Below are 26,431 nucleotides of genomic sequence, written 5' to 3'. Positions count from 1 at the left end.
TTAAAATTTGTCTAATTCTTTAGGATCGTCCCTCAACTGGTTTCAATTTTCTATCATTTTGGTGGCCTCCAAGTTGGAGATAGACTTATACACAAACAGGCTTATACATGGGTGTATGCAATAACTTCTTGCAGTGAGCCACAAAGTAGAACGTTCTGCAAAGAGCCTTCAGTTGACTGAAAATTTTCTGCAATTCAATAATAGTGTTTTGTAGACTGCAACAAATGTCATTGTTTTCAGCATATTATGCTTTGGGGAAATGAGAAATAACTGAACCCATAATAGCAAGAAGAAATACTAACTTCTAGCATTCGGTACTCTGTCTTGTAACCAATACACAAGGAATTTTCACACCAAACTATGGTCCTTGGAATATCTGGAAGAGTCATCTCTTGCTGGGTGAGAGGAGAAAAAAATAAAGTTAAAAATAAAGTGAAATATAATAAATAATAAATGCAATTTAGAACTATGGCACTGTGTATGATAGGTGGAACAGTAATTTGTGAAAGATATATTGTAACATCTTGTATTAGCTACATCCTGTGATTCTTACATCCGTTATGTAAGTTTCATTCAACTCAAAGAAAACATTGGCAATTTCTAAATTAAGTTGTTTATTAACACATAATTCCACATTATTCAGTTGGGTTACATTTGCTAATTCAATTTTTACTATTAAACATAATAGGCATGATCTCAGGGTGTCTACCAAAAGCAAAATTCAGTGACTTTTCTGTGACCTTTTTCTCATGCGACAAAATGAACCATGCTGGACTATTTTCTTATATCAGTGGTTTCTAAACTGTGAGTAGCGACCACCTAGGGGAGGGGGTTTGGTTTAATAAAACGGGGGTGTTAATGAAAGGGGGAACGTGAGTAAATTTACAAAATAAAAACATTTGATAAATCAATTATTTTAATCCTTCGAAACTTTCCACAGAGCATGATGAAGATGCCAATACATATACACACATGCCAACATTGGCATGAAGCCTCTCAGTAGTGCTGAATGTTGAGCTTCACCACGGGAGAAGGGGGGGGGGGAACAACCCTTCCATCCACAATGAAGAAAACTCATCTTTTTTACAATTTTTAAAGACCCTTGAATGTAAAGTCTTAAATACAACACCCCATAGTAGGAACTGGATCCTAAGGGCTCAAGCCACACAAGCTGCCTCCGCAAAAGCGAACATGGCAACAGATTGTTTCTCGAACGGGGGGAAGAGACAAATGTCCACCTTCTGTCTATGCCAATAACTTTCTTAATCGTAGGAAGGGAGGAGATTGACCCTATTGCCTTCCTTCTCTGTATCTCCATCCATGCCTTCAACCAACTTCACGAGGTCGCCTAAGCCTACAGATCATAAATATCCAATGCAATCCATCCGAGCATACGTTTGCGGGTCATATATACTGTCGTCTGGCAACCCTAGATCCCCCTCCTGTTTTTGAGGTATTGGAGTTCCTTCAGAATCGGAACAGAACTTTCCAAAACAAGCTCCACGGGCATGGCCACGCAAGTTGAAATGCATCCTGCAACTGCAAAACCACTGAACACACTATTGATTGATATTAAGCCGTGTGCACAACAGCAAGTTGCATTGCAAAGCGATACAATGCATACCAATAGTGGGCTCAAAACAGAGAAAAAGAGCCAAACACCACTAAATGGAGCGAGATGTAAATGATCAAGCAATTTGTTCCATCAGTTCAACGATCAGCGATGACCCAAAGCTGCTGGAAGTTACTCTTAATATAACTTAGGTGTTGACTGTCAAAATCAGCAGTTTGCCAGGAAAAAACTCATGACGACCCCGACTAGACTAACCCAGGGACCTTCAGAACAGCAGATATTTCACATACAGTATATTCTTTTTCTATTCATATTTTTTGAAGTCCAATGTTAGACGCTTGTTATTTGCCGCCATGCTAATTATTATTCATCGTCATACTTTGTTTTCGATCTCAAGCTTGTCACCATATTCCAATGGTTCTTTTTTGTCAGCTGCCTCCCTTGCATAATTCATGGTTCATTGGCAGCTGTCCAAAAAGTTTGACAGATATTTTTTATATAAAAGAACCACTTCAAAGCGTAAATAGGCGCACAAATCAATATTTTGCAGCTCGCCATGATGAGGAGCCACTACATAGAGTTTTAGAAACAATGTGGTATTCCTTTAAATTCAGCCTAAATGTTGTGTTGCAACACAATGGCAAATGAGACTGATGTTTGTCTTCTCACGAACTCTCTCTCAATTTGTCACACACGTATGTTGTACGATTTTGTCGTTCGCTATAGTTACTCTGTAAAGATCAATAAGATTTGAAAAAATGGATAATAATTATTTAAAACAAAACAAAAACAACTTTCTTTCTTTGCGGGAGGGAAAAAAAAGATGGGCTGAGAGGGCTGTAGCCCAGAGGCCTGGGAAAATCACCATCATGGTTTGTTTTTTCATGCTATAAATTCACTAAAGAGAGCCCCACCCTGAGAAAACTCTGGCTCACGGACCTGCCAAAGATTCAACAGCTTATGGGACCTGCTCCATGACGCAAAAGGAAGGTCATGTCCTTTCTACGGGAAACCAATATTGTTCCAAGAGGACTCTCAACTCTTGTGCCAGTAAATGCTCCCCCCCCCTCCTCCCCCCCACAATTAAGAATTATCACGCGATCCTAAGAATACTGCTTTAGGGGAATATTACAAATGTTGAAGGGTTCCAACAAGCAAAAAAAAAGTTTTTTTGGTTCATCCAGGCTAAATAGCTTTTTTGCCCCACCCATATAATGTCTGCCCCCACGTAGAGTGACTACACATTGACGTTGTTCTTTTCTGTTGCTACTCACCCATCCATCCCTCCCTCCCTCCAGGGCAAAAAAAAAGAAGAAAAAAACAAAAAAACCCAGAGAGAGAGAGAAAAGCAAAAAATATTGAATTCCACAGCTTTCCCAAAGCTTAAATTTTAGGAGAAAAAATCGAAAAAGACCTCTGGAGAATCAAAAAAAAAAATCAGTGACCTTTACTCAAATTTTATGACTTTTTCGGGACTTCCGTGACCTTTTTCTCATTCCGTGTCTTTTCCAGGACTCCATAATTTTCCCATGATGATAGACATCCTAGATCTCGATGTATAAAACATGAAAAGACCTCACCAATTTATGTTGGCGACAATCCACTCAGGCTAAGAGACCCATGACGATTTCTCTGAGGAATCAGACAAAGATCGGTGGTCAATGCCATCCGAACGGTGAAAGTTCGTGATCACAACTCGTGGATAAGCACATCAAATACAAGGCACACCACGTTAGTGGAAAGACCACAATTCGTGCATCAGCACATCAAGGATGCAGCATACCAAGATATTGAGAGTTAGTAGACAGGAAGACGACACATAAAAGACCATTAGTATGACCTCATCACATGAGGAAGATAATGTCCATCACTATTTGTTGTAAGTTTCATAGAGAACCCATGGAAGACAGACTCTTCAACGAGAAGACGTAGATCACATCACAAACAAATGTCAGACATAGAGTTGAACTACTTCATCGTAATCGGAACACTTTGAAAACTATTGATGAATTACTCTAAGGAGAACGTGATAAATAGAAGTCAACCAGCTGGAATAGTATGTTACGTTTCTGACTAGTTAAATATCGTTAAGAGACTTCAACATCCCATGATTTAGTAGGTTACAGTGGAGAGCGCCAGCACTCAACACTGAAGACTTCATACAATATGAAGACAAGGCGTACATAGGAAGAATGAATGCGATAAGGCATCTTGCAAGACTATTTATAGTGGAAGGGAACAGATTTATTCTTGTACCAATCAACATACAGCAGGCATTCAGCGCATGAAGAAACTGATGACATCATTCAATAAATTTACATTCGGGCACGTGGTGATTATTTATTTTGAACCTTATTACACTTTGGTGACAGCAGTCTAAACAAAATGGAGGAAGTTGGTCAGGCTTGTGTATACATGGCTATTACAGATTGAAATCATGGAACTATTTTTTATGGGACGGAAGCCAGTAGATATTTCCACCCGTGAGACAAGGTATTTAAATATATTTCTTCCATCACATATATATTTTGCAATACAATGAAAAAATATTTATTCACAAATAAATATATATTTTACAATCCGAGTGTAGCATTATCATTAGGTCCCCGCGGAAATAGTCCTGGAGTCTAGTCATTTTAATATTATATTTATTTCGTCTTACCTTTTATTTGTTTCCAGGGCCAATCCGTGAAGTCGTATCCCGCTGACCAACCACCATGTTTATGTTTTGAGTGGTTGCCAGGGTCTGTGTTATATTATTTTCTTTTTGCAATGTTTTTTTTTTTTTCAGCCTTTATTACCAAATTTACATCGAATCAAGATGCCAATCAGTATTTACCTTCAACTAGTAATGCGTGATAAAATGTGTGAATTATTTTGGTAATTTTTCCTCTTCAGATGTTTTTACTTCTTTCAGTAGTGCATTATTAGAGTCCAGATTATATGCACTGAAAAAAAAAATAGTGAAATATGCACTTAAAATAAATTAAGGGGATGTGGGATCATCATATTCTCATCTACTATGATGCTAAAAGTTTCACTTTTTAGATTTCCTTCGTGGTTTATGGACGGGACTGCTCATATTTTTTATATTGTTCACTATTGGGAAAGAATGAAACTGAATTATCATCATCTCGAATATTTTCTTCTTCATTTCGAGTCAAGAATTTTGTTCCAATGTCATCTCCCTCATTCGCTAACCTACTAGCCTCCCCAACTCTCTCTCTCTTTGACTTATGCTTTCTGGAGATAGAGTCGAATCTTAGTTCTAAAGCTATCCGTTCTCTCACAACTTCTCAAATACAAACCAGATCCAATTCCCTTTTCGAGGCAACCAAAGCACCCGGTAATTTCGATTCTTCCATACTTCTTAATATACAAGATACTCAAATGGCTATTCTCAATAAACTGATGCTTCTCTCACAAAAACAGGACTCTTTCAGTATCAAACTAAACAATTTATCTGAACGATTAAGTTCGGTTGAAGAGAAATTTTTCCCATTCAAAGACCTCCAAAAACTGGTTTCCGACCTTTCATAGGAATTCTCTGAATTCCAATTTTCCCTTGTAAGCAAGGTAATTGATCTTGAGCATCGCTCCCTTCGTGCCAACTGAATTTTTCATGGCATCCCAGAAGACCCCTTGGTATTGGAAACTCCCCCCCCCCCCCGACGCTTGAATCAAAAGTAATCAAATACTGCTCCAATCTTTTGGAAATCATAATTTCTCCTTCCGATATTGACCATTGCCACAGACTTGGCTATACTCTCTTGGAGACATCGGATCTAGACTCTCAATAATTAAATTTGATAAATTCAAGGTCAAAACCAAAATCCTTTAAAGCACCCTCAAATTAAAAAATAGTGGCATTTCCATCTCTGAGGATTTCTCGCCAGAGACCCGTAGACTGTGGTGACAGATTTGGAGGGCTTCCCGAAAATTCTGTGATACTGGTTTGAAAGTTAAACTATTTTATAGCTTTGCTCTTATCAACAACATTAAATACATTTGGGATCCCAACAATGATATTTTCCAGATTTCCTTATCTCATTGTAGTCCTACCCCATCCTTTCCCTCAATCTTCCTCCACCACCCCTTTAGGCCTCATCCCGCAAACTTTGCCACTTCAAATTCCCCTGTAGCACCTCAAAAAAGAACCCCTTCAAAATCAGAACTATTAATACAAGAAGCATTACTAATAAAATTCATTCTTTTGAATCCATATTATTAGTTCATAATCCCAATTTTCTTGCTGTCACTGAAACCTGGTTTACATAGTAATATCAACAATTCCAAATTCTTACCACCTAACTACCTTGTGTTTCATAAAGATAGAAAGTTTAGTGGAGGGGGCATTGCCCTCGTGTTTAATAACTCCATCCTTCTTCTTGAAATTCCTTTGGACACCAATTTTGAAATTGTTGGTGCAGAGTAGCGTTGCCCGAGCTGTACTTCTATTGCAATTTTTTTTTTATTTACCCCCCCCCCCCGCTCCTGATCTTCACTGTTTCATCAAATTGGAATCAATTTTAGATTTTATAATTCACACCTCTTAATCATAGCCAGTGACTGGAACCTAACCGGAATCGACTGGCACAAAATGGAGTCCCTCTTGGGTAACCACTATATTAATAATAGAGTTCTTTTTATTTTCCTGAAGTTTAATCTCGTTCAAACTATTTTAGAACCAAGAAGAATCTCAAACCACTCTAGCTCTACATTAGACCTAATTGCTCTATTTCAAACGAAATCTCTGTTTCCGATTTCTCACTTTTTGATGGCATTTCCAACCACAAAATTTCTTTTATAAATTTTTCCCTCTATCACGCTCTCCCTTCCTTTAAACACACTGCAAAACTTGATTTAACAAGGCTGATTTTCCCCTTCTGCAAAATATCCTTTGCACCCATTCCCCGGATTTCATTTCATCATCTCCCTTAAATGATATTCATATTCTCTGGAGTAAATTCAAAGTGACTATCGAATAATGCAAAGCCTGTTCCCATCAAAAATGCCTCTTTAACCCCTGGATCAATCATGATATTATCAGTTTAAAAAGGAAAATTTTCACCAAAATGTCTCGAAACTCAAATTCAATAACATTCCTTTTCTCTTAGAAATAAGATCTCAGTCTCCACACATTACCTTAAAGATCTCATCTCTTATCGCAAAAACAAATTACCTAACTAACTTCTTGCCTCAATACCTTAAAACTAACCCCTCAAAATTTTGGAATTTTCTTCACCCTAAATCAGCTGGCCATTCTTCCCTTAAAATTGATAACATTGATTTGACTTCTCACCTTGATATTGCCACAGAATTTAATCGGGCTTTTTCTTCTGTTTTTTTCATCTGACCGCACTCCCTCTCAGTACTGCTTTTCTGATTCATTATTCAATTCTTGTCCTATCTTCTCCACTAAAGTAGGTCTGAATCTTTTAAAAAAATTGAAACCCGATTCCACTGGCCCAATGGGATTCCAAATCATATTCTGAAATTTTCCGCTGATGAAATTTCTAATTAATTTTTGATTATCTTCAATGTCTCATTAAAGTCATCTAACTTACCCTCTGACAGGAAAATTAACAAGATTATCTCAATTCATATACAAATACAAATACGACGCCACAACAGGCAAATTGCCCAACGAGGTGGCTGACTTAAGAACATCATGGATCCCCGAGCCATTTTTGGAGGCCCTACCTACTACTGCTACACCACACATGCACCCCCCCCGCGGAACCCCCCAACGAATCGGTACATGTGGGAATGTGCATGTACGTGTAGTGCAACCTGACGTAAAGTTTGTTTCTGTGTAATGCTTGTTATGTGTAGTGCTGTCATCTGCCCCCAGTTTTTCTAACTGTGAGTGAAGTGTTATGGTTGAAGTGAGTTGAAGTATGTGAAGTGAGTGATGTGCAGTGACTGAATATTTGTACTGTTTGTAGGCCTGTTGCTCTCTGTGGCGAGACTTTTTAACGGGGAGATCAGCTCGCATTTGCACCTCGAAGTTGGGAACCACAGAAAACCAACTTCAGCCGACCACCACTGTGGGGTTCGAACCCGGATCCTCGCATCACGAGTCCGGCACTATAACCACTCGACCACCACAGCGGCTATAAATCAGCCATATAAATCGGGTTCTCTTTCAAATCCCCTTAATTTCAGACCAGCCGCTATCACCTCTACATGCTGTAAACTTTAGAGCACATAGGAGCCAAGGAAATTCGCTTGTGCCCAAGTGGCACAGTGGTAAGATGCTCGTCTTGCACAATGAGGGTTACTATCAAGGTTTACGGGTTCAAATTCGGGCATAGAATGACAGAAGCAAGTTCTTCACCTACTGAGCCTGGGGCAACTACTGATAGAGGGAGCCTTCATTTCCCACCCAACTCTACTAGTTAGAAATTGCCATATGGCGATATATGACTGGAGTTGGTGTGCGGTAAAGTAAGGAAATCCACTTGCACCTTGATTCAATAAACTCCTTTTTCCCTAATCAACACAGCTTTCGATCTTCTTTATCAGTACTACCCAATTAGCTCTTTTCATACATGATTTATCAAGTGGCATCAGCAAAAACGTCCTAACAGATATAATTTTGTTGGATTTCTCTAAAGCATTTGACAGAATGCCCCATAATAAACTTCTACTTAAATTCCAAAACCTTGGCCCATGTGTTCAACTGCTTAAATGGAATGAAAGCCTTCCTCACCAATTGCAGTCACTGTCTCTTTCAAGGGCAAGAACTCCCCATTTCTCCAAGTTAAGTTTGGCACATCCCAGTGTTCGGTTCTCTCACTATTATTATTTTTGATTTATATAAATGATCTTCCTAATTCCATCAACTGCCATATCAGACTCTTTACAGACAATTGCGTCATCTACCAAACAGTGTACAACGAATCCGACCAAGCATCTCTCCAAAACCATCTCAACATTATTTCGGAATGCTCGTCCTGGCAATTACCCCTTAATTCTTCAAAAACAGTTTTTATGAAACTTACTCGCAAAAGACTTACTCTCAATTCTTCTTACTCCATCAATAATTCTCTAATAAACAAGGTTTCTTAACATAAATATCTGGGTGTAATTATTTCTGCCAACCTCTGTTGGAACCTCCACGTTGGTTAAGTGTTTCATAATTGTCTCTTTTTTCTTTGTGGAAACCTTAAAAGCCCCACCCGTCAGATCAAACATCTCTGCCTTCAAACCTATATCTTTCCTTTACTCTCATATGCCTGTGAAATCTGAGACCCCATATTATAGACAACCATTATAGACAAACTTCTATTCAAAATAAATCCGCCTGCTTTATTTTAAACTGTTGGTCATCCTCAGTCTCAAGTGCCAACTCAATATTAGATCACTTTCCACCTGTAGACATATCTCTCGATTAACTTTCCTTTTCAAAGTCTTTCATGGCCATTTTCATATCAACATTTCCAATTTTTCAACTCCAGCTTGACACATTTCCAATAGAATTAACCATTCCCATAAATTGAAACCCATGTTTGCATCCACTGATTGTTTCACATTTAGTTTCCTTCCTGGAACAATAACCGATTGGAACAACCTAACAAAACATTTTTGATTGCACAACAGTTTCCGATTCATTTTGCAACATCAACCGTCTCTTCTGTCAAACTTTACTACCGCATTCCCTTGTATAAGACTCAGCCAAGCAATATTGAATAAATAAAAAAATCACCATGCAGAAAAAAGGCACGTTTTTAAAAAATGAATATTTTCTATTTCTTAGTGCATATTCATTTACAAAGAAATATCCTTACATATAACTGCATATCATCATCAACCATTTTCTATCCACTGCTGGATGAAGGTCTCCTCTTAATTTTTCCTATTTTGCTCTGTCTGATGCTTTTGTCATCCAGTTAACTTGAGGCACTTTTTGGATCTCGTCAATCCATCTTGCGTTTGGATGTTTAACACCATGGGGGTACCAATCCAGAATACTTGTGGTCCCCCCATTGTACTGTCTTCTTGCAATACGTCCAGTCCATTTCAAACATTTAATTTTTTCCATGATATCATATACCTTTGTGTGACTTCTTATCCAAGTGATTTGTTTCCCGTCTCTCCTTGTGATGTCTAATGTGCATCTTTCCATGCTCCTTTGTGTTATCTGTAGCCAATGCATAGTCTTACTTATGAGTGTCCATCTTTCAGCTCCATAAGTCAGGGCTGGTAACACACACACTGATTAAACACTTTTCTTTTCAGGCATAATGACATGTGGCTCTTCAGAATTACAAAGTTTTTGTCAAAAATGTTCAATCTGATCCAGATTCTTCTGTTTATTTCATTAATGATTCTGTTCATGATAATTTCTTGTCCCAGATATACATACCTTTCTACTTTTTCTATCTCTGCTTTAAAGATCATCTTGCTCAACAATACAAAGGAGTTGAACATAACTTTACTCTTTTGTTCATTTTCACACCCACCTGAATACTTGCCTTCACCAGTTCTTGTATCAATTCTTCTAGTTCGTCTCAATTGCTGCTCATAATAACAATGCTTCTCTATGAGTTCTCCTGATTTATAAGAATTTCCAGATATTGCATTATATATATACTGAATATGAAGATAACGTCTACATATTTTTTATTCTGGCATTTTCAATTTTGTTATAGTAACTCAGTAACTAAAGAATTTTGACACTGTAAAAATAAATTTAACACTTTTGAAAAACCTCTAGAAATAGCCTTAACCCTAGAATGGTACCTATAAAATCTATGCTTAATAATACCTATATGAAATACCTATACCTATCTTTTAGATGTATAGGTACCATTTTAGGGTCAAAATAAAATGGTTGATATTTGGAAAATACAGTATTACAAACATCTCTATTAATTTATTAAATCCACACGTGGGAAAAAAACAGATGTGATGAAAATATCTTGTGCAATATATATTTGAAAAACTATAAAAAAAATGAGTTTAAATAAACCTTTAAAAATGTGTGCACATTCTGAAAATTCTTCCATTTCATGCATTTATATGCATTGATGCTAAAAAAGGCCAGAATATGCAAGTGCATATGCATATAATCCAGGCTCTACTCATTATGTATCTAGTCTAGGTACATCCTTCAATTAGTGAACTTGTGTAATTCATGTACATTCCTACATTATTGCAGTAGGATTCTATTTTCAGTTTTACATTTTTCTCATTTTAGAAATTCACCCTCACATAATCTTTCATGGAAATGGATTTACACCAGGACTGGACAAATCTCAAAAAATCTGGGGTCAAAAATTTTTTTTGCCTTAAGAAAGAGGTGCAAAACTGCTTTTGATCCTCTTTCACGCTGGCAGATGTGCTGCTATAAATTCCAAACATTTTGTGCTGGTCTTGACCTGCAATTTAGAAACTACACAAGGAAATTTTCAGGTGTAAATACCAATTTTTTGTCGTCATGGCAACCTGGTCCCTAGGATTTGTCCAGTCCTGATATACGCCACACAATAAAAGATAATCAGTAAATTTTTAATTTATAGGAGAAATTCCAATTAATATAATTTTTTAAAATTAGTTTGTGCAACCATCCTTCACTGTGTTTAGATTTCATGCTAGTGCCTAGATAGATTCAGAGGATTATCATCGACTCCATCGGTTATTCTTCATTTGATAACTGGCACAAACACTTTCTGCCTAAGCGATTGTAGATGGTTACCACCAAGTAGGGAACTCTCATTATTGTTATGATATAACAGCAATGACTGTGAACTCAATCCTATGAAATCAGCCTCAGAAGTTGGATCAAGTAATGGGTGAGGATAGAGACGGATTGGCTAATTCCTGTTCATCTCACCAAAAATGATGAGATGAACATTACTTATTTGTCTGGACCGAAAGATCAGATTCCTCAACTATATTTAATTGATTAGATTAGCAAATATGTTTATACTCAGGGAAAATAATTCTATTTAGTTATTGTGAAATTGTGAATAACAAATTACTGCAATTTGGTTGTAAATCAAAAAAATTTGTATTTTTTATATACTCATGTGAATTTCTAAACAAAACAAATGTTTCTATCACCTATTCATCTTCTTCTTCGGACGGTAAAGACAAGGGGCAGGGCCCAGATGACATTAACGGGTTGATGTGGGTAGCTACGTGACCAACCACAACTAATGAAAAGGTCAGAACTGCCAAGAGGGGCGATGAAATCTTGGAAAATGAGGTTTTTATTGTTGAAATCTCAAAGTGAATAGACACGTAACACACACTGACTTTAACTGAGCCACCTCCCCACAATGAAGGGGGATCTCAACAAAAGAGATTCCTCTATGGCTCTTTTCTTACAGCCCTGATCATCGCCAGGCTAATCTGTAAAGCCTCAGACCTCATTGGGCCAAATGGCATGTGCGAGGGCCCCACCAAAATCCTTGATGTGGGTCCCCAAGACTCCCCACTTCCCTGAACCATCCTTCACCTGTGGGCTCATCCTAAGGCAGTTCCTTGGGTAATCTGGCTTCCTGATCACCTAAGATTAGACTCATTGACTACATCTCAGATTCTTCTCAGTGCCCTTGTCTGGCGACATCATCTTCAACTACTCTTCAGTTACTTCTGGCTGCCTGTCAGACTGATCCATGAACACTTGTCGTCCAGACTATCCTCCATGTGGGTTCCTAAGACTTTTGCTCCAGACCACACTTCACCAACTGGCTCCTGCTAAGGCAGCATTTTGTAGGTAACATAGCTTTCTCACCACCGTTTAAAATGGACCCAAGTCCGTTTGCTCTCCAGTTTCTTCTCCAGACAGCCCATGGACTGAACTGTAAGCTGATACTATGTTACTTGATTTTGAATAGTTCAAATTATTTTGCCCGTTGATTATTCCCTCTGGGGTATTCAATAACCCGACTCCATTTTTGTTTTGGTGAGGAAACAATATTACATGTTATATTGTTTGATATGGGTCATTTTAATATACATATATACATAAATGAATATAATTAAAGTAATAATGTAGTAATTATTTTCTAATGTTTTGGGAAAACTGGGAGATTTTTGAACCCCTTTCCTTCTTTTCACTGAAAGCCACCCCTAACGTCAAATTTTAAAATTAGAACATAACTTGTTAATCAATGAATAAACCTTATAACAAAAAAAAAAAAAATTCTCAGAGATGTGAAAGAACATCTGAAGAAACCAATCCTTCCTGTTTTTTTTACCATTGACTCTACATGCAGACGTGCCAACTTTTGGAATTCAGATAGAGGGGGTATTCCCCAACCCCCTCGACACTTATAGACTCACAAAAAAAATTTTGGAAAAAAAAGAGTATTTAATCAATTAAGAAGAAAAGGTTCAATTCCCCCCAAGGCAGGCACTGCATTGCCCCTGAGCAAAATATAATTCCATGTCAGTCTTTCCATGTAGAATAGAGAAATCACATCTACACATTGTTCATAAAACATAAGTGTTTCTTTTTGTGGATGCTATCAGTGATTGATAATCTTTGGTATATGAACTCTTGAAAGCTTTATATTTAGCTTTATATAGTTTTATTTTCCTTCTGAAGACACATTTAATCAGAGGAAACAATTAAAAAAACTTCAAAATACAAAGCTGCTGACAAAAAAAAACTTGTGTTTACCGTACTGCTGTTAATGGAATACAATAACGATTATGTAAGAATTTCGAAAACCAAGGTCATGCCCCTGATAAATGATTGCCGATAAACACTACGTAAACAAAGTCACGTCTTTGCCAGTTACTTAAATGCAGTCACCAAGACTTTTTTATGGAAATGACCACTGCTGTCCTCTATGGGTGTTTTCCCCCGATGACGGCAGTCATCGACGTCCCAATAACGTGAAGGCTCGCATGAAATATAATTTTCTGCCAAAATCTGGAGAAATTTTAACAAATCCGGAGAGGAGGAGGAGGAAGGATGAAAAATCTGGAGTTAGCAGGTCTGTACATGTCACAGACAGAAATCAATAGTTTTCTATAAATTTCATGAATCACAAACTTACCCCCAAATTTAGGAAATTAGCGGCCGGAACTGTTGAGTTTTTGAAACCTTCAGATTTAGGAGGTTTCGGCTGCCAATAATAAAACTGGAAAAAAAATTGTAGGTACAATTATTTTACTCACGCTCAAATTATTTACTTAAAATTACAAGAAAATATTCTGATTGAGAAGAATCTTAAAATGATAAGAAAAATTATTTGAGTTGTCATTCTGTATATTTGTGCAGAGTGCAGTAGTAGTTTACCAAATAATAGTTAATTAAAAATCTTTATAAATGTGTTTAAATATACTGCACAGTAATACCACAGGTGATGAAGATATTTCTGTTTTTCAGCTTCAACTAATGAAAGTTTTTGTTGATATAGATGCGCACACAAAACAACCATGTTGTGAGAGTTGAATATTCACCCCAATCAGAATCAAAATTACTATCATTTGAGTTTGATAGAAAAACTTTTCCAGCTGCTTACATGAAACAGAATCAAGCTGAACACATAACATGATAGGGTGCCACCTATGGACCCAGATGGTATATGGGTCCTGTACATAGTGTGAAAAGATTCTTCATATCTTATCTTCCTATAAATTCTTCTTCAACCAATTGTACAGTTGTTCATTCAGCCTGATCAACTTTTATCTTCTTCAGGCCAGGATTACACTATAAAAGTTTCATAAAAGTTCATTTATAAAATTTGAAAAATTCAACCAATAAGATTATTAGTTACAATTACTTATACATTCGAGAAAACACAACCGATAAAATTGCTGGTTGAATTTTTTGTTTTATAAATGAACTTTTATGGTGTAATCCCAGACTTAGAGTGATAGTGTTTTGGCTAATGAATATATTCTTCTCTGGCTGTCTTGGCTCAGCGGGGAGTAATGAATATATTCTGGAACCAATTATCTTCATTATATAACTGAGGCATCACTACATGTGTATTTATATACAAGTATAAATAGGGTGTTCTGTTAATGGACCGACAAACTCAGAGGGTTGTTAGTAGGCATCAAGAGGAGCAAAAATTGCAATGAAACATGGTGTCACAAACCACGTTGAGAGGGTGAAAATCATGAAAAACACATGCAGGTTTCGACGTCACGTTGGAATGACAAAAAGTACAATAATAACTACAAAAAATATTTGATAAATTATTACAGGAGTTGTTGGAAGTGGCGGTCGCCTACGTCATTGAACAGTCTACAACATAAAAACCATTCCTGGATGCACTCAAAAACACCAACAAACCCGCGCAATGACACTTACTACCGCAATAGTGCTAATTTACGTCATCCACAGTGCATGATCCTACCCCAGAGCATTGTAACATCCCTTAATGGGGTTACATCCCCGGTTCGAATTATCCAGTTAAAGCAGTCAACAAGCAGGAAATAAACAAGTTTGTTTTGTATCACTTCAAAAGCTTTATTACATTGATAGTTATTTTACATTAAGTTAGACTCGTTGATTAAAACAAACTTTTTGCGTTAAAGTCAATTATTCAAACACCAGTTTCAGTTATTAAAAAGCGTGGATCTCACCACAGAAGTCCATGTCCATTTAGCTGGACATCACCTTTCTTCTCGCAGACCCAGAGGGTGCAATAGACACAATAGCGATGTAGATCAATCCATGTTGTTGAAATCAACTGAAGAACAGTGTCCCAAGTTTCAGAGCAAGTCGCCAGCAGCCAATTTTGAGGTAGATCTCACAGCAATCATCAATGAAAGTCCACCGGAGTCCAGTCAGTTGAACGTTGAAGATAGTAGAGGTACTGGACGATTCTATAGCATTAGATTAGAAGTTTCATCAGGAACCAAACTATTCAAGATTTCATCTGCTAGAGAGGGCAACCAGTCATGGGTGGAACTGCAAGACTCTTTAAATAGTTATTTAGCTTTCATAAAAACAACATCTTCACCAGGCCCGCCAGGAACAAGAAAGGTAGTTATTCAAATCACAACATTATTTTGTAGTTTCACGACCGAAGCCGAGAATAACAACAGTTAGCTACTCAAGTAGTGAATACTTGAACGAATGCGATTAGTGAGAACGAGAGACATGCTTTTATATATCGTAAACCGGTTTGAATTTAGGACCATTCATCCACCGGCAACACTCAACAAGCCACAAAAAATTATTTGCATACAAAACAAGGTCAAAATTATTTCAAATTTTCAGTGGCAACACTAAATGTAACCGAGCGAGCTGGCCAGGCTCTCCGATCATGCCTTTCACATTAAACACTGAAAACACAAAAACAAAATAATTATTCCGGCAGAAGTCTGCAGCCAACCGCCGAAGTAGGTAAGTGAAATTATAACAAAAATATCACGAGACCATGTGACATTGCCCCCGGGAGAATCCCCATACAAAATAATTTAATGCAAAAGTAACGGAGAAGGATGTCACTCTGATTCGTTACAGCATGCGTTTCGCAATGCTGCTTACAGATATGGTGAGCAAACCCAAAAACGCATTCAACGATCAACTGACATCCAACTTTTGTCTCCTCTGGACTCAGAGCTGCATGCATTTTTCACCCTCACAACGTGGTTTGCAACACCATGTTCCACTGCAATTTTTGTTTCTCTTGATGCCTACTAACAACCCTCTGAGTTTGTCAGTCCATTAACAGAACACCCTGTATATAGTTTGTGTTTGTATATGTATTGTTCAATATGGTATATATAGTTCAAAGCAGTGGCTCTCAAATGTTTGACATGCAACATCTTCCTCATGCAAGCAACTAAATATCATGTTATTATGATGCAATGATACTCTCATGGCAATATCATTCATATAAATTTTGGTGGTATTGTGCCAAACTGACGACATTGATTCATGCTTTTTCAGTGATCTCAGAAAGGACCAGAGCTTAAAAAATTTAACTCTGGCCCTTTCTGATCATTGAAAGAGCATGAATCAATGTCTCGGTTTGGAACAATACCTATGACAAAATTTGGTGATAAAACTTGAAACAGCTAAATAGCTCTTTTAAGTGCAAAATTATTCTAGGTACTTTGTACAGTTTGTTCAGGAGCAAAACTAGCATTTAAGGATATGATATTACCAGGGTTGGGAATTTTTTACAGTGGACAAAGGCAAAAAATGGTAAAAACCAGGGCAAAAATGGCAAAACAGTTTTATAAAGGAAAAAAACATTGGACCCAGTGCTTATATTATATGTAACTGAGACTTAAAATCATTACAACAATCAACTTTATAATGTTGTAATCGGGTGGAAAATACATTTACAAATAAACATAGACATGGTCAATGCTCGTTATAATGACCATACATTACAGTGATCATTCCATTACAACTGCACGTCACATAATTTTTGATAGATGGTATGATTTCTTTAAGATGGAAATATTAAAAATTTACTTCTGCATTGTTCAGGGGTTAAACATTTTATGACTATTATGAATGAGAAAATTGGCTACTGTTATTGTTAAGATGATTGAGTATACAGTAGGTATTAAGGCAGATGTTTTTGTAAAGCATAATTAATACATACTCAACCTTTGACAAGCATGTCAATAAAATCTAATTTTTAAACAGAGATTTTTCCCAGAGTATGTGTGTTTCCAACAACTTGTCTGCATCATTTTTTCTCTTTTTTTCAAAATGTGTGTGATACTTAACAAATAAATATGAGAAGTATCAATTCGTTATATGATTGGCAAAAATCTATTTTTGTCAGGATGTTTTTCACTTAAGTTTTACCCAGCTATAGCAAAAACTTAACTCTGAAAATAATTGATTATTAAACCAAAATTTGAGTTCAAAATTATGTCATTTGCATAATAAATAGAAACAAGTGCATAATGATGCCTCCCATGCAGGGATTGAAAAAAAAATTATCTTATTTTTTGAATTCAAATTGGATTTTCTTAATTCTAATTAACTGACTGCTTACTAATTAAAACAAATCTTGTTAATCAAACAAACTACAATGTTTACAACGAACTACAACCATGAAATATGAACACCAAAAATTTATGTTTACATAACATGAAAGGTTGACAAGCCTGAATTAACTTCATGGACTAACATTTTTCTTGTCAAAAGCATTTATTCATGAGCCCCCTTCTCTTTAAAATATAAATGCCTAATGGTCACTCAGTATCACACATGGTACTTTTCTCAATTCATTCCATGTACAACCACAAGGTCATTCAGCACAAACCAAATTAAACATTTCTATTGACCAGATTGTTTCTTGTGCAACTGATGGATGAATTTTTATGATGTGTTTCCAACTTGCATGATAGGTTGCTTACTATACATAACATATACAGACTTGGACAATTTCAGCAGGACAATACGACACCCCACACGTCTAGAATTGCTACAAAGTGGCTCCAGGAACACTCTTCTGACTTTAGACACTTCCGCTGGCCACCAAAATCCCCAGACATGAACATTATTGAACATATCTGGGATGCCTTGCAACGTGCTGTTCAGAAGAGATCTCCACCCCCTCTTACTCCTACGGATTTATGGTCAGCCCTGCAGGATTCATGGTGTCAATTACCTCCAGCACGACTTCAGACATTAGTCGAGTCCATGCCACGTCGTGTTGCAGCACTTCTGCGGGCTCGCGGGGGCCCTACACGATATTAGGCAGGTGAACAAGTTTTTTTTACTCTTCAGTGTACATAATTTACACATTTTAAGTTTCTCACAAATTTAACTGAGTTTTGGTAAAAAAAAAAGGATAACTCGTTTCACTTTTCATATTATAATTTAAATAATCCAACAGTATTGATGTTGGTACAACATTCTATTATTACTTTAAATTAGCAAAACCAAGTTTGGAGAAATGAAAGCCATGTGTCAGCAGTATTATATTGAAAAAATGTCAAAATTTTTAGACTTATTTCGGTTTTTGTTCAATATCTCTGTTCCTATGTAATGGGGAGTAAAAATGTTAATTACAATATTTTAAAAGATAAAATTTGGTACAACTTTTTTGTGCATGACTTTTTCCAATGGGATATAGTTATCAAGCTACAGAGCAGTGAAAGTACACTGAAAAGCCAAAAAAACTGGTTCGCCTGCCTAATATCGTGTAGGGCCCCCCGCGAGCCCGCAGAAGTGCAGCTACACGACGTGGCATGGACTCGACTAATGACTGAAGTAGTGCTGGAGGTAATTGACACTATGAATCCTGCAGGGCTGACCATAAATCCGTAGGAGTAAGAGGGGGTGGAGATCTCTTCTGAACAGCACGTTGCAAGGCATCCCAGATATGTTCAATAATGTTCATGTCTGGGGATTTTGGTGGCCAGCGGAAGTGTCTAAAGTCAGAAGAGTGTTCCTGGAGCCACTTTGTAGCAATTCTGGACGTGTGGGGTGTCGCATTGTCCTGCTGAAATTGTCCAAGTCCGTCGGAATGCACAATGGACATGAATGGGTGCAGGTGATCAGACAGGATGCTTACGTACCTGTCACCTGTCAGAGTAGTATCTAGACGTATCAGAGGTCCCTTATCATGCCAACTGCACACGCCCTATACCATCACAGAGCCTCCACCAGCTTGAACAGTCCCCTGTTGACATGTAGGGTCCATGGATCATGAGGTTGTCTCCATATCCGTACACGTCCATCAGCTCGAAGCAATTGGAACCGAGACTCGTCAGACCAGGCAACGTGTTTCCAGTCCTCAACAGTTCAACGTCAGTGTTGTCGGGCTCAGGCGAGGCGTAAAGCTTTGTGTCGTGCAGATACACGAGTAGGGCTTCGGCTCCGAAAGCCCATATCGATGATGTTTCGGTGAATGGTTCGCACACTGACACTTGTTGATGGCCCAGCATTGAAATCCGCAGCAATTTGTGGAAGGGTTACACGTCTGTCACGTTTAATGATTCTCGTCAGTCCTGTTCTTGCATGATCTTTTTCCAGCCGCAGCGATGTCGTAGATTTAATTTTTTACCGGATTCCCGATATTCACGATACACTCGTAAAATGGTCGTACGTGAAAATCCAAATAGCATCGCTACCTCGGAGATGCTATGTCCCATCTCTCGTGTGTCGACTATAACACCTCATTCAAACTCACTTAAATCTCGATAACCTGCCATTGTAGCAGCAGTAACCGATCTAACAACTATGCCAGACACTTGTTGTGTTATATAGACGTTGCCGACCGCAGCGTCGTACTCTGATTGGTTCCATATCTCTCTATTTGCATCCGCATGCCTGTACCAGTTTTTTTGGCTCTTTAGTTTACGATAAAGTAAACACAAGATTCCAAAGTAAGTAAATACAAACACAATCCAATGTTAAATGTTATTACTCAATGATATAATAATGTATCACCTGTTAAAAAAGTTAAAAAAAACCTTTAACGCTAAAACCTCTTACTTTACTTTAATTACATTTACTATGCAATACATTTATTATTATTCAGTACAAATGAACTATATACTAATTGTTGTAAGACTCAAAAATGTCTAGGTATGTTTACAAAAGAGTACACCACGGAAGGGTGGAGGGCTTCTTGCAATCATGATTGCAGGGGACCGCTAAGAAGTATGAATTATAAAGTTCCAATAAGTATCAAAAAATACCTCTGGACCACAAAGAGTTCATCTTATCCCCAAAGGGCTCATAACTATCACCATTGAGGCAATCCACAGTTGAACCCAAGAATAACAGTACAAGATTCATCGAACGACTGGTTATTTGTGGAGATGAAGATTACAAGGAAGAAAATTCATCACTGCCCCCACGGGGACTCGAACCCCGGTCTCTCGCTTGCCGGACGAGTGCTCTACCACCTAAGCTATGGAAGCAGATAGAATATTTCAACCTTGGAGCGTATATATATGTTGAAAGGCACCATACTTGGACGGCATCAACAATCAACTAATAGCTTGTGAATGATGAAAACAGTGATGAATTTTCTTCCTTGTAATCTTCATCTTCACAAATAACCAGTCTTTCGATGAATCTTGTATTGACAAGTGGAGAGGACGTTTCTATATGCCAAGAATAACAGGTCAAGATTGTATCTTCAGCCTCTTGCTTTCGAGCAATGTGCTCACTGAAACACTCACAATTGCTCTATGCCTGCTTTCATGCTTATAAAGACATAATAACTAAATGCTGCTAATTAAAGGCTTCGTTCAGCGCATTAAGCATATGTATATTTAAGTTCATACAACTTGTTTGGACTGACCACAAGTTTTATTTGTCGTTGTGAGAGTCTGTTAAGCCCGAAAGTCGATTCCGAAAAGCTGGACAAAAATATTCATGGTCCTAGCTGAAATTCAAATAAATTGTGTTGAATCAAAAGATTTTGTGCTCTGTTTCTTTTGATCCTGAACATGAATGATACTCCCGATTTTATAACAGTTGAATATCTCTACTTTAGACCATTGATTCCCAATATTTTTTTCATTCATAGCACCCTCCTTGGAGTGAGATTTAAGCATTAAATATCTTTAGACACATCATGACTCAAGTGCCGTGATGTACTTTAGACAGCAACGTATGTTCAATATAATTTCATGTAAGAAATATTTCATTGTTTGTTTAACCGATTTCATGACATCTCATGGTGCCACGACACATGTTTTAAGTAATCAGTGTGCTAACGGAAAGTAATTTTAACTAGTGCGGGTATCAATTAGTGATTGAAGATGGGACGAAGTGATTTGGCTGAATATCAATTTTACTAAAATTCATCAAAACTATAAAATTCCCATTTTTAATTGAAAATAAAATTATTGGTAATTTTGAATGATTGAAATAATTAGTTTTATTTTAATATTTAATTTTTTATTCAAATAAATATTAAAAACTGGTAACCAGAACATTTTTGATGCCATGATACTGACAATAAAATTTAATAATGATTTTATACAGCTGATATTTTAATATTAGTGATACCTCCGTAACGAAGATGATTTGTTCCGGATTCACTTCATTAGCCAAACATGATTTCCCATAGGTTTCTATGGAAAATCGTTTGATTCGTTCCAGCTTCTGCCAAAAATTTAAAGATGTACGTTTTTTTAAAACACAGAGGAATGCTATAAAAAAGACAGACTGATTGAAGGCTGAAATGAACAGCTTCAAAATTGTATAAATGAGAATATACAGGAAGATAAGAGATGCTGATATTTTTATTTTCCAGCATGTAACACAAACAGCACCAGCTTTAATCTACTAAAGCTCGTGCTGACACAACCCAATCGAGTTCGTATGTCCCCATCCATTTGTGATTTGGTCAGCTCATTTCTGTGTCTGATACATGCAGATAGGAGGAGATAATCTCCCAGAATTCTCAGCTTGATGCTGAGTTTTGCACTAAAAAAATGCATGCTCTGAAAACATAGGTTACCTTTTTTTTCTTTCAATGCATTTTCTATTTCGGTTGAACCTTTCATTTCCTATGAAATGGTTCAAAGAATTCCAGAAAGGGAAGCCTATGTACATTTGGAAAAAAAGATACTGAGGTGGACATGAGTTGACGGGCCCTAATGACAGTAATTCTGATGATGATTGATTCAAAAATTCAGCTCACAACGCAAATATTTTATGTTAGTGCATGCATACATATCATTGAAAATGTTCGTTAGCTAAATCTGTATTCGTTAGATGAAGCAGAAAAATCTTCATTAGCCAGAAAATTTATAAGCCAAAGCATTCATTAGCTGAGGTATCGCTGTTTTACAGAATCAATTTTTACCCCAACACTTGTTACAATTTCACATCTAATTAAGAAAATATCAAACATTATTTACTCACAAGTATTAATGCATCATAAAAAATTTACGACTTATTTTTCCTATCTAGATGATTGTTGGCTCTTTCAGTAGCTCAATACATTTCTTGTCTAGGTACATCTTTAAGTTAGTGAATTTGTGTAATTCATGCTCACTTCCATATTATTGCAGTAGTATTCTATATTTCAAGCTTCATGTTTTACTTCTAGGAAATTCACCGACATAACTTATTGCACAGAAAGAAATAGGTATGCACGACACAAAATATAATCAGCAAATTGTTAATTTATGTGAAAAAATCCAATTAATATAATTTTTTAAGATTAGTTTGTTGTGTTAAGATTTACACAGATATTTTGCCGAACCAAATATTTGGAAAATGGTCCAAATAGGCAAAATACCGAATAGCAGCCAAATATTCATCTCATCTCTATTAGTGATGACTGGCAGCAGTTGGTTGTGCAGTTTTTGTTTCAATAAAAAAAATTTATTGAATGATATTCTAATTGAATGCCTCAATTAATTACATTCAAAGGATAAGCATTATGTTAATTTTAAGTCTAAGCTGGCATCAGAGTTGTGATACGAATGCTCTTCTGATTTGGGCATAGACTTAGATCAAGAAAATGTTTAAGACGTTGGTTTGTTAGATGGAACATCTTTTCAGTCATCATAAAACAATAATAGCATTACAACAGCAGAAAGTTTTGAGGTTTTGGTATGGATCAACAAAGTTTGATAAGTTAGATGCAATGTTTGATCATTTCATCGTTTTTATTGCACCATGGTCATTTTCTGCACATGAGGGCAAAGAGTAGAGTAGATAAATGACCAGTGGCCATCTTGAAAGACCACTTACTCTTGTACGCAGTCTTAAGTATGTGCCATCTTAATGTGTGGGCTTATCTGGGCATCACCTGAGATCCCCAGGAGCCAAGAGAAGAGGAGCCCCCCCCCCCCAAAAAATGAGATCTAGGTTGAAATTTTAAAGAATAGGCGTGCTAATTCGTAGGAAAGAATTTTTGCAAGGTTGAGCCTCAGAAAAATCACTTTGCCCAGAGGGTCAGAATGCTATTAAAACGACCCTGCCTGGGAGACTAGGAAGGCTTTGGAATGGCATCTTTTACAGCTATGTAGATTCACTCACAGAAATTCTCCCAGCAAACGGGGTACATATTGCTGTCTTGAATAATTCAGGGGCCAGTTCCAAAGATTTACTTGTTCACATTCAAACATAGCTGGGACTTTTCTTTTGACAACTATTATAAAAAAATGACATGAACTTGAGCAGGTGTTGCCTGGAACAGGTTATAGTAGTTTTAGGAAATAGAAATATATATATATTAATGTTAGATATAAAAAGGAAAAATCTTCTGAATGAAATGAATTTTTAGGTACAGAAAAAAAAAACACACATATTTTAGTAATAATTATTATAAAAATATGTGGGGCTGTTTTTTTTTTGTTTGCCCCTTTCAAAAAGCAAGTCTAAAGTGTTCTAGCCTTTGCACTTTGTCTCCATCAGTCATGCCAAAACGCTTCTACTCTTGTTTTGAAAGACAGCAACATATATGAAGATAAGGCTCTTTGGATGTTACCAATCATCTGCACACTCACATTACAGTCAACATAATGAGTGATGAAGAGATGGAGAGAATCATTTACATTAGGACCTTCAAAGCGAACTAAATTTTATAACTTTGATGAATCAAGATTTAAGTGAAGTGAGATTGTGTTGAAAATGTTACTTTTTTAACAGGCGATACATTCTTATATCATTAAATAATAACATTTAATATTTGATTGTATTTGTATTTACCTACTTTCGAATCTTGTTTACTTTAAAAATTTATTAATATTTAATGTTTAATTAAAGAAAAAATAAATAGTACTTAATTATTAATATTTAAAAAATGTGCATCAATATATCTGCAATATGTGTGATTTAGTGATTTTTGAAAAATTATCATCCTTTCACTGCTCTGTAGCTTGATAACTATATCCCCGTAGGAAAAAGTCATGGGCATAAAAGTTGTAGCAAATTTCATCTTTTAAAATATTGTAATTAAAATTTTAACTCTCCATGCATAGGAACAGAGATATTGAACAAAAACAGAAAAAGTCTGAAAATTTTGACGTTTTTTCAATATAACTGCTTGCACAGGGCTTTCATTTCTGCAAACTTGTTTTTTATTAGTGGTCCTGACAGCATATCCAAAAATCAGAAATACTCGAACTTTTGCAAGGAATCATGTATAATTTGATTTGACTAACACCATATTAGGTTACTTTTACTTCGATATCATTGAAGTTAATACAAAGGAAAAATTAAATTTACATTTTCTGATTTAAATCAATGTTTTTTTTTTAAAAAACCAACTGATTTAAATCGGTATGCCCTGCTTGCATGCATCAATTGGGAAAGAATCTTTTTTTTACCAGGACAGATATGGTTTTTTCCACACATATGACAAAAACTTGCCAACCCTGATACAGTGTGAAGTCTTGATATAATCATGCTCTGAGGATCAAGAAAAAATATTGTTGAGAGATTTGTTATATAGAATATCATTGTAGCGAGGTATCATTGTAGCGAGGTTTCACTGTACTTAATTATCTATGTTAGAAAGAATTGGTTTACTTTAGCCGAAATTAGATACTTTAATTGCAAACACCATTGCACATGAACAGTAGGTTATTAGATGTTTTAAACCATAGTCTCCCAAACTTTTTGTTCCATCGCCCCCTTCATCAGAAATTTTTTCCTCTCATCGCCCCCCAACTAAAGTAAACCCATAGGATCCTATGTTAAATCAGTAGGTTCTATCGCCCCCCTTGGACCATTCCATTGCCCACCGGGGGCGATATTGCCCACTTTGGGAAACACTGTTTTAAACGCTTTCATAAAAAATAATTTATGCTCATTCTTTGATTAAGGAAATTAATAAGCATATAATATACACTATCTACCAATAAGTATTTGGACACCTGTGATAGAAAAGAAAAACTAACTTTATTCAAAATCATTAGTTGGTAGAGCCTCCACGAGAGGCAATTACAGCGTGAACCCTCCGGGGCATACTTTCCACAAGTCCTTGTGTGACGGCTAGTGGTATTTTCTTCCACTCGGCTTGGAGAAGACATGTCAGTTCCTTCACCGATTTTGGACGGGTAGGGCACCTCTTAATTCGGCGATCCAACTCGTCCCAGAGGTTCTCGATAGGGTTCAGGTCTGGGCAGGCCAGTTCATTCGATGAACCCCATTGGCACCATACCAAGCCTTGGTTAACCTCGCAGTATGACAGCTGGCATTGTCGTCCTGGAAGTAACAGGGGTCCACCCCGTAAAACTGCCACAATGTAGGAAGCACATTGCCATCCAAAATAGTGCAGTAGGCATCAGCGTTGAGCTTACCATGAATGGGGACCAAGGGTCCCAGTCCATACCAGGAGAAACACCCCCAGACCATAATTCCACCTCAGCCGAACTTGACTGTTGGCACAATGCATTCTGGCAGGAGACGTTCTCCAGGCAGACGCCAGACCCAGACCCTGCCATCCGAACGGTAGAGGGTGAACCTTGATTCGTCGCTCCAAAGAACCCGTTTCCACTGATCTACGGTCCAATTTCGATGTGCTTTGCACCACATTAACCGAGCAACGCGGTTGGACTTTGTGATCAAAGGCTTATGGGCAGCAGCACAACCATGGAAGCCAATCAGATGTGCTTCCTTACGGATGGTATTCATTGAAACAATACTCCCGGATGCCTGTTGAAACTTCTCGCGGATGAGGGCCATCGGTTGGGTGCGGTTCTTCCGAATTTCTCTGGACAGCACCCGTCGGTCTCTATCTCCCAGTTTTGTTGGTCTGCCGACTCTGGGAAAATTTCGACAATCACAGCTCACCTTCCACTTCTTAATGACATAGGCCACTGTCGATTTTGGGTACTTCAGCTCGCTAGATATGTCCCTTAAGGATCGGTCATTTTTGTGATACCCGATAATTATACCTTTCTCGAAATCAGAGAGCTCCGAACTGCGCGGCATCTTGCATGCGACTAATGCCGATGTTGTTTCCTACACGATATATACTG

The 26,431-nt window shown here is 37.1% G+C and overlaps 1 protein-coding gene and 1 non-coding gene across 4 annotated transcripts in view; both read right to left on the bottom strand.

The window, feature by feature from the left end:
* Positions 1–26,431, bottom strand: part of LOC149075141 (vam6/Vps39-like protein) — a 196,220-nt gene that overhangs the window by 141,370 nt on the left and 28,419 nt on the right. For all 3 annotated transcript variants that reach the window (XM_089245724.1, XM_089245725.1, XM_089245726.1), the window contains 2 exons: positions 13,594–13,677; positions 303–395 (listed from right to left, as the gene is read on the bottom strand). In XM_089245724.1, coding sequence (XP_089101850.1) covers positions 303–395; positions 13,594–13,677 — 177 coding nt within the window. The remainder of the gene's footprint in view (positions 1–302; positions 396–13,593; positions 13,678–26,431) is intronic.
* Positions 20,327–20,398, bottom strand: TRNAA-GGC (transfer RNA alanine (anticodon GGC)). Its single transcript has one exon. It is a non-coding gene; the product is annotated as a tRNA-Ala (tRNA).

Source organism: Pholcus phalangioides, unplaced genomic scaffold (assembly GCF_987345545.1).
Source record: "Pholcus phalangioides strain wild (caught in Gottingen) unplaced genomic scaffold, Ppha-v1.0 ptg000016l_1, whole genome shotgun sequence".
NCBI classification, from domain to species: Eukaryota; Metazoa; Arthropoda; class Arachnida; order Araneae; family Pholcidae; genus Pholcus; species Pholcus phalangioides.
This window is presented reverse-complemented; position numbering and strand designations above follow the sequence as displayed.